Source organism: Ambystoma mexicanum, chromosome 5q (assembly GCF_040938575.1).
Source record: "Ambystoma mexicanum isolate Mex_15411 chromosome 5q, UKY_AmexF1_1, whole genome shotgun sequence".
Classification (NCBI taxonomy): Eukaryota; Metazoa; Chordata; class Amphibia; order Caudata; family Ambystomatidae; genus Ambystoma; species Ambystoma mexicanum.
In genome coordinates this window covers 515,307,201-515,316,592 of record NC_090933.1, presented here as the reverse complement: position 1 = coordinate 515,316,592, position 9,392 = coordinate 515,307,201, and the positions used below count along the sequence as shown (strand labels likewise).

At 53.7% G+C, this 9,392-nt stretch overlaps 1 protein-coding gene across 9 annotated transcripts in view; it reads left to right on the top strand.

Annotated features, from left to right (window-relative positions):
• The first annotated feature begins 491 nt into the window (after positions 1-491).
• NOL4 (nucleolar protein 4) overlaps positions 492-9,392 on the top strand; it is a 692,229-nt gene continuing 683,328 nt past the window's right edge. For 4 of the 9 annotated variants that reach the window (XM_069620997.1, XM_069620990.1, XM_069620994.1 and 1 more), the window contains exons 1-2: positions 493-1,011; positions 2,134-2,607. In XM_069620997.1, coding sequence (XP_069477098.1) covers positions 2,284-2,607 — 324 coding nt within the window. In that variant the 5' untranslated portion in view covers positions 493-1,011; positions 2,134-2,283. Of the gene's footprint in view, positions 1,012-2,133; positions 2,608-9,392 lie in introns of all 9 variants that reach the window. The other 5 variants (XM_069620996.1, XM_069620993.1, XM_069620989.1 and 2 more) reach the window with 2 other exon arrangements.

The following is a 9,392-nucleotide window of genomic DNA, read 5'->3' as shown; positions in this document are numbered from 1 at the left end:
TCTGGCTCAAGTCTGAGGGGACGGGGCAGGCCGTTCCAGAGGGAGGCACCAGCGGAGGAAAGACCTGTCACTCTGTGCTTGGAGAATTGTTTGATCTGCAGAGTTGGAGTAAGAAGACTGAAGGACTCTGGCAGGAATGTATGTAGGGAGGGAAAGCTGGAGGTAAAGAGGTCCCAGGCACCAGATAGCCTTGTGGGTGATGCAAAGGGTCATAACCAGGTTTTTAGGAGTTTTCTGAGTGTTTTTAATACATTGATTAGTAAGAGGCAGAAGCAAAACTGGAAACAAAATGGCTATTTGCTTTCAGGTAGCAGAAAACGCCTACCTTGTAATTGGTGATACTGGGCAGTCATGGTAGTTATTCCCGAATGGTCCTGTTTGCAGGACACGAAGGGCCTGGATAGGTGGCTGTAGTGCAGCCGTGCGGCCTGCAGATGGCAGCAGCGGAAAGGCTTGCGAGGCGCACAGGCAGTGGGAGCTGGAGAGCCCGCTCTGTGTTGCTTGTTCCACTGTCAGTCCCGGGCTCCAGCCGCCGAGACCTCCCCCTGTACCACTGAGCAGCAGACAGTGCTGGCAGCCCGGGGAGCAGCAGGAGGAGGAGGAGGCACGAGCCATTTTGCAAGTGCCGGGACAGCCTAGATAGCCTACGCAGGGGGGGGCAGAGATACACAACCACCACCAGCTCCCCACTCCCTTCACCGTCCGGGGATGGAAGAAAGGGCAGCGAGAGGTAGCAGCCGTGCACGGGCCAGGAAGCCGAGCACCTGCCTCTGAACCCGCTGAGCATCCGCAGGCGAGCCGGACAGGTTCACAGCCCCCTCCTTCCCCGCCTGCTATAATAAGGGGTTCGGGATCCAGCGAGAAGGAACAATGGGGACTCTGCGCCTGGCACAGACCGGCCCGCACGCCTGACTGGGGAGCAGGGGGCCTCCTGCGGGAACCGGGGGGAGAGCAACTCGCACAACCCCCTCCAGGACATTCCCCAGAAGAATCGGTGGCCTCCATAAACTGGTAAGGGGGAGTCGGGGCTCTAAGGCGGGGGGGCGGGGGAGGGACTCTGGGGCAGAGGCAAGAGGGGGGAGCAGGATTACAAAGGTCTCGCCTCGGGCATCTGTACAGGGGATTTTGATGCCAAAGCAGCCGTTTTAATCCGGGGAGCGGGCATATCCTGCAGCAGAAGGCGTAATGCCCCTGTCCCTTGATGGTCAGGATTGGCCACCCCATCCTGGATCCTTTTATTTCAGAAACACCCAAGCAGACTTGATATCCGTGGACGTGCGCTCTGGTGTTATCTGATGAGGGGAACAAAAAGAGGAGTCGGTGTGAAAGTTTAATGGCTGACAATAGCATGGCACGTCCACAGGGCCCTGGCACGCACCCATTGGGCTCAATTGAAAGGAGGGCCCTGGCTGTGGCATGCAAATGCGGCCCTTGAACTTTCCATTGAAATAGTGTGCACAGGGGAGGCCCCTTGAAAGGTCCCAGCAGGGACATGGTGGTTTGTTTCTTTCAGGGGGGGGGTCCAATTGTGAACAGCGATGTCTAGAATAGACGCCCTCCTCCCCCAGCAAGAGGTTACCTCGAGGGCTGCGCACACGCCAGGTGAGAAGTTTCCGCCTGTGCCGCCGCAGCGCGCAGGGCATTGTTCGGAGCTGGCACGGCGAGAGGGGAGGGGTGGTGGCAGGGCTCGCCTCCAGAAGGCTGAGCCGGACGGGGGAGCAGCCCAGCCCGGCTGAGAATCCTGGCCTCTGGGGTGGTGGTTTTGGGGGGAGGGCAAGCGCAGGCCACAAGCTGGCAGTTTAGAGCACTCGCCCCATTCTGGTCCACAGGGAAGAGAGTGTGGCATGCGGGGGCGGGGCATCCGGGTAAATGGGTGAACATGTGTTGTTCTGCAAACTACCAGGAAAAAGCAGAACGTTTATTCATCACACAGTAGCTGGTCAAATAAAAAAACAACATTTAACAGACATCGAAACGAGTAACAGGACATATGTGCTATTTAACAATATACACCAGAGCCCTCCCTATGTATTCAGAGGACAGCTATAGCGGGTACATCGAAGAACACCTAAAAACAAGGAAGCTGATAAGTGCGCTATATAAACACCTGTCTGTGTTTTTTCTTTTTTTAAGATACCCGGTGCGAGGAGGCAGCTGGAGAAGTCGGACCGACCTGCGCACGCAGGTCACCAGGGATGGCTGCCTAGCAGCGCCAGGCCGGACTTCCAGAGGTGCCCGTGCCCCCCAAAGAGCGACGCCCAGGGAACCAGCTTCCGCCTTCACATGAGCGGCCGAGTAGGCTACCAGCTCTGGGAGCGCTCCCCGGGCCGCGCAGCCCGCCCCATGGAGGGCCCGGAGTGGGACATGCAGCGCCACTTCCAGGACTGGTGCCTGCGCACTTACGGCGACTCGGGCAAGACGAAGACCGTGACCCGGCGCAAGTGCGAGCGCATTGCGCAGCTGCTGCTGGGCGTGGACGCCGGATCCGCGGACAACCCCAAGTTCAGGTTCTGGGTGAAATCCAAGGGGTTCCAGCTGGCGGGGCCCGGGGAGGCTCCTCCGGCCGCCGGCGGGAAGCAGGTCCTGTACGTGCCAGTCAAGACCACGGTGAGTGTGCCGTTCACGTGTCCTTATGTCTTGTGGCCCTGTCTCTATTTGTACACAAACTTGTGTAGCGTTTCCCGCCCAGCGTTCAGCAGCTCATGGGGTAGCCATGACACTGTAAGTATTTCACACTTTGCAGCCCCGGCTTTCTCCTCCCATGGGGGGGGGCCCGATGACGAAGGACAGCCAAACCCGTGCTGGTCACTAATAATGCCTTAACTTGCATAAGGCAGGCAGCTAGCCACAGCACCAGGGCTTTGCTGTGGGGCAGTTTCCAAAGCTGTCTCTAAAGTCTGACCTGAAAGGAATCTGTGAAGAAATGCACTTGGGCCTGTATTTGCATATTCACCCATCCCCGTTTGCTGTGTGTTGCTGGAGCTGCTCCCGGCTTGAGGGCACGATGTATTTCCTAATCGGTTTGTCTGCAAAGCGAGTTGGTGCGGTCCGCGGACTGGGCCCCATCTGTCTCTCGGTGGGAATCGGGGTCCGGAGAAGGGAGGGTGGCGGCAGAAGGTGGTTTTGTACACGGAGCAGTGTCCCGGCTTCCACCTGTACGTGGAAGTACAGACTTCTTGTGTCATGCCTATAAAAGCGCGTAAAGGGCCCTCCTGGCAGACATTGTAGAACGGGACACATTGCGGGGGAGAGGGGGCGGAGTGAGGGGGCTAGGTGCCGAATTTACAGCGCAATGGGCAGCAGAAGTGGAGGGATGGGAAAGTCCGCCCCCCCTTCCTAAAGCAAGAGGTCTGGTTCAGGGGAGTTCCCCACGCCCAAGTAGCGGAGCGATCCAGGAATGGGACACAAGCACTGTTTAGCTGGAGCTCTCGGAACAGGGATATGGCTCACAGCTGGCCTATGCATCTGCTCGGGGGAAGGCAATGCTCAGGGAGGGGGCTGAGGGTAGGCTTCAGGTGGACCCCTTGCAAGGTCCCGTGCTTACATTAAACATTGGGCTAGGACGCGGCACTTACTCTATAGACGCGTTGGGTTGGTTGCTTGTCTAGCACTTTTGCATTATCATCAGCGTGTTTCAAGGCACCTCTCGGCCTCCTTTGCTGATTGGGGCCAGCCTCAGGTGACCCAATGGGCCCATCCCCTTTAAGCTGCCAGAGGGCGCCCCAGGCAGACACGTGCATCTGCCTTCCTGTTCTCCTCAGCCACCCCCTCCCTCCCCTACATGCAGTGGCAAGTGATCTCTGATGTGAGCCCACTGACACGGGTTCGCCCCCCCCCCTCCTGGTCTTGGGGGTCTTTCTGGTGCCCCGCCTTTGGAATCTTGTGTAGTCCTTGCCAGGAAAGAAGTTTGGACCGCGATCAATTGAAGGCATGCCATCTTCCACTAATAATTGTAAATTCAAGATCTTTGCTGTATAATAATACTCATTAATTAAGGCGAACTCTTCCACATGATTCCACCAAGAATGTTACGTGGCAAAGATGTGATCCATGACAGTGCTGTAGAGGACTTTGAAAAAGTGTTGGGAAACAGTTGTGAGAGTGAAGTGTTGGCTGGTCTGCGGTTCCGTTAAAGTGTCAAAAGTGCAATTAACATGAGGCGGGGGTGGGAGCTGCTGATGGCCAGTAATCCACACAGCCTCGTTCTGATAAACCTGCCTTTAATACAAGTCCTGGGTTGCTTGGATTGCTCCCAGGACTGTGTACTTACCCATAATGCCACATTTCAGTACTTAAATTAAATATTAGTCTGGAGGCCGGGGCGCGGGGGTGGGTTACACACTGCTATTACAAATACAAGCACACGTGGGTATGGAGTTTGATTAAAAATAACATTACAGCTTGGCCTGTACTAAATTTAGCCGGTGGATTTTGGCTCAGAGGAGATTACAATAATAATGTGTTCTTTGATAGCGCCTCAAGGCAGACAACCCCCAGCTTCTGTTATGACTCGGTTATTATTATCCCTTTTTTTTGAGTGGCACCTCATTTATTGACCTCAGAGACTGAAGAGCTAAATTGCCCTGCCACCCAATCCGACCTTGCGAAGGAAGGGCAGGATAGGCTGCCTGCATGTCAGAGACCCACACTTGATTAGAGCTCCGTGTGGGCCTTAACGGGCTATGCTTGGGCATGCCTGGGGCCCACGTTCTCTTGCTAGTTACACATTAAACATCACCAGTCCGCTGCGGGGCATCTGTAAAGGTTACAGATGAGGGGCAATCTGCTGCATTTTCCCATCCCTGGCGCCTGCTGCACCTCCTGCACAGCTCGGTTCCTTCCATAGAAATGCCATACTAAACGGGGAGACCCTTATTGAAGGCTTGCAGACGAGAACTCAAGAGCTGGAACTGTTTGGGATGTGTGTGATGTGTGGTATTAGGTTGGGGGAAAGCCATCGGTGTTAAACTCATTCCAGTCCACTGCTGAATTCAGCTTTTCACGCTTGCAATGGAAAATGGACGGTAGACGGCCGCACTGACTGACACTGGACCAAAGCGACATCATTCTGTAAGGCACTTGCCCTTCATAGACTGTCAGTTGGGAAGAGGCCCGCCTGCCTCTCGTAGATGGGTCCCCCTTGGGCCACCAAGTTCAGTGGGCCGCAATGTCTGAGCCGTGTTTGCGTCGCAGACGCAGTCCCTGCAGCTGAGAGACGAGTTCTGAACAACCCCACCGACCCCCCCCCCCCAGTTCGCCAGCGTTACATGCGCACAGTGACGCGTTATCAGTCCGCTCGAGTCTACCACCCGAGCCATCAGCGCCGCCTGCTCTTGGACTTCCCGAGCTCTGCGCCATGGCAACCGCCTCTGGCCCAGTTCAGCTCCGCGAGATGTCGAGGCCACACCGTACTCTGCGACGTGTTGTGCTCCCACAGCGGGCTGACGGGTCTGCAGATCTGGAAGCAGCTAGTCCCCCTTTTGTTTGAAACCGTTTGTTTCACAACCCTCATCGTTTGGGTGGTTTTCTACTGCCTTTGTTAGAATTTTTTTGTTTTCAAAATGAGGACCTATTAAATCACACGTAAAGACCACAGAGACGGGTGTGTTGGTGTCAGGGGCTGTTACTGAAGGAAGGCACACCTCCTTCTAAGCAGGGGGGCGATGGATTCTGTAGTGCCTTTGGCAGCTCCTTCTGTCTGCAGGATTGCTTCTGGGTTGTGGGGAGGGACAGCAGTGAAGTAGGGGCCATGGGAACCAGGCACTTGCTGCATACTACAATACACTCTGAAGCTTAGCACAACTATTGTTATTGCAGTGTGTGCAGTGGTGGCCTACCTGTATGGTGGCTGTTATGTAGGCGTCACATCACCCGCGCACGTGGGACGTGAGTTAATTAAAAGAGCCGGAAGGCACGGGCTTTTCCTGCTAAGCCTCTAAGTGGATGCATTTTTTTACGCACGCTTTTGCCCTCAAACCTAAACAATGCGCACCACAGCTCCCTCGCCCAGCAGGGAGGTCCAGCTGATATGTAACACTGGCGACAAGGTCGCAATATGAATTACATACGCATGAGCATTTTTATTTTTCTTTCCAAGCAAAAAAAGTACATTTTTGGAACCACGCTGCACGACGCAGTGGCAATGGCAACTCACGCAGGCACGCCATCCAGACCCTGGTAGGGCTTACATGGATCCAGCCACGCTACACACGCGATTTGTTGCAACAGAATGCTGAATTCACCAGAACTGCTCAGAAGGTGAAAGGGCAGCCCCAACTACCACCCAGTCACACTGCAAGAGGGGATTTACAGGGGGAACATGACAGAAGGCATATCCACGGCCAGACCAGGCACCCTTGCGAGAATAGCGGTGTCGCTCCCCTCTCCCGCAACAGCACACAACCAAGGTGGCGCCACAGCAGCACTGGGACCATTTGACCCTTACACAGACCCCTCATCGGTCGGGCCTAGAGGGATGATCTGGATCCATAAATTCAAGATGGCAATGGACTGTAAGGATGTACCACACCAAGGAAAATTAGGTGACTCCTTTTACTGAATGTGGCCGATGACGTGCTATATATTTTCAACTCCCTAGCCGTGCTAAATGGTGCAGACGTATATCGGTCGACAAAGGAGGCACTATCGGTGCATTTCGTGCCTCAGCTGAACCCTATGAGACATTCAACTTTTTCACCCCAATCCAGACAGAGGATGAACCCCATGATACATAGCATACTAGGCTCCAGCGTTTGGCCTTATCCTGCGAGTTAGAGGACGTGGAAAAAGAAGTCAGACGCCAGATCATCAATGGCATGAACTCTGAAAAGCTGCGACGCATAGTTCTGAGCGAGAAGGGCCTCCCACTCTCAAGAATATTGGAATATGGACACCAGAGGGAACTATCGCATGCTGGAAAAGCTCACATGGGCCATGGGCACCACGCTACAAAAACTGCAACTAACTCCAGCTACAATGGCACAAATCTCAAACCATCCAGCGCCTAGGGAAGAAAACAGTGAACCTCACACAGCCCGGAGGTGGCAACCAAGAACCCCGGGGACGAACGTATGCAAATGGTGTGGAGTTGCACGCCATGGGAGAAGAAACTTCCCTGCCCAAGGCACCACGTGCAGAGCATGTAGCCGCAAAGATCACTATGCATGAGTATGCCGATCGCCAGGCCCACCCCAACTCAACCAAACCCAACCACCATTAGTGTATGCCAGGAAGAAGAAGCAGGCAGACATCTGCCTCTGTGTGACTGGGGATAACTCCTCCACAGATGAATCTGGGGATGACCATGACGGAAAGGCGGCAACAGTTGAATCCGGACGGGCTAGGCGAAAGGGCAAGGTTCACCTTGTCTCGGCCCTGGAACAAGGCAATGGCACGCCGAAAAAGAAACAGAGACCCAAGTGCCGCATACATATACAGGGGCAAGAAACTGTCATGACAGTTGACACAGGAGCATCCCTAAACGTTATGCCTGCAGACATGTTTAAGCAGATGCAACCGCAGCCAGCACGGAAACACACAGACACCCCCTACTGTTCGCGTAAGGTTGCAAAACGCCACTGCCAGTTGCCAGACACTTCAGAACAATGCTCAGCAGGGGAGACAAGGAGATCAAGTCCAGTATGCATCGTAAATGCGGGCATAGAATGCCTACTCAGTTGGGAGTCCGCAGAAGATCTACGAATGATAAAGTTCATTTGCGACATTAGACTCGAAACAAATTCAGTGATCTACTAAGGAAACGCCCAGGACTCTTGCGGGTATTGGATGCCTGAAAGGAAATTTGGTCAAAGTACACATTGACCCCATGGTGCAACCCAAGGCAGTACGACACAGGAGGACACCGTTCCACATGTGGCAGTTAGTTGCCAAGGAGCTACGAGAACGTGAAGCAGACATCATAGAACCCGTATCCGGCCCAACGGCATGGTTATCGCCCATGGTGGTTATGAAGAAACCAAAACAACTGGGAAAGACAAGCATCTGTTTCGCCATGCGCCTGCCGAACGCAGCCATAATCGGAGAACGACATATCACCCCAACATTAGATGAGATTGTAATGGATCTCACAGGCTCCCGGTTCTTCTCCAAACTTGAGCTCAGTGCCGCATACCACCAGCTAAAATTACACTGTGACTCGAGATTCATGATTAATTTTTCAACCTAAGAGGTTGAGTTTTGGCATATTCTCTGCAGCAGAAGTGTTTCAGCAGATGATCCAGGAGGTGATTCAGGGGTACTAATCATCAGCAATGACATTCTTGTGCTCGCCAGCAGCAGAGAAGAACACCTGCCCAGACTGGAAGTGGTACTTGACATGTTGGAAACAGCAGGACGCACCATTCACAAAGAGAAGTGTGAATTCCTGAAGGAGGAGATCACTTTCTTTGGCTGCGTGTTCAACAATAAAGGGGTAGCGGCTGATCCACTCAAAGTTGCAGATGTCAAGGGAGCAATACCACTAACCACACCCACAGAGGTACGCAGCTTCCTAGGGATGGCAACTTACTGTGGCAGATATATACCAAACTTGGCCACCCTATCGGAACCCCTGAGGGAGCTGACCAACTCGGGCACGAAGTGGGAATGGACCCTGTCAGGAAGCTTCCAAGCACATCAAAGAATCCCTATTAGTGGACACCACCATGGCATGCCGCACTACAAACGTATCTATATGTCGATTCCAGCCCCGTCGGACTGGGAGAAATCCTTATACAACTGTCACACATGGGAGAAATAAAGCCAATTGCCTTACTGTTACGTTGACACCAACAGAACAGAGATATTTGCACATAGAGAAGGAGGCCATCGCAGTGTTATGGGGTTGCAGACCTTTCGACCAGTACCTCTATGGGTGGAAGTTCAAGGCGTACACCAACCACAAGCCACTGCTGCCATTATTCACGGGATCATCACCTCACCCATCGGCCGGGATTGGTAAAATGGCTCCTACGTCTCCAGCAGTATGACTTTGAACTGGTGTATCAAGCAGGAGCTGACAACCCAGTGGATTTCCTATCCAGGCACCCGAGGGCGGCAACACCTATTGAGGTGAAGGAGTCCAGAGAAACAGAGGAACACATTTACCAAATCGTCAGCACGATGAAACCCAAAGCCGTCAGAATTACTGACATTTGGGAAGCTACCACTGTGGACCCTTGCTGCGATGTAATTAAGAACGCAGTACTTGTAGCCAAATGGAAACCTTTCGTCCAAAATGTCCACAATGGCACAGAGGCAGCCAGAGACTTTTTGACAGGGACGTTTGCAATTCGCCAGGAACTCTCCATCACAGGTGAAGGGCTAATCCTCATGGGCACATGAATCCTCAATCACCCCATCTCCCCTGCCCCCAGCCTGCAGGAACACATAAT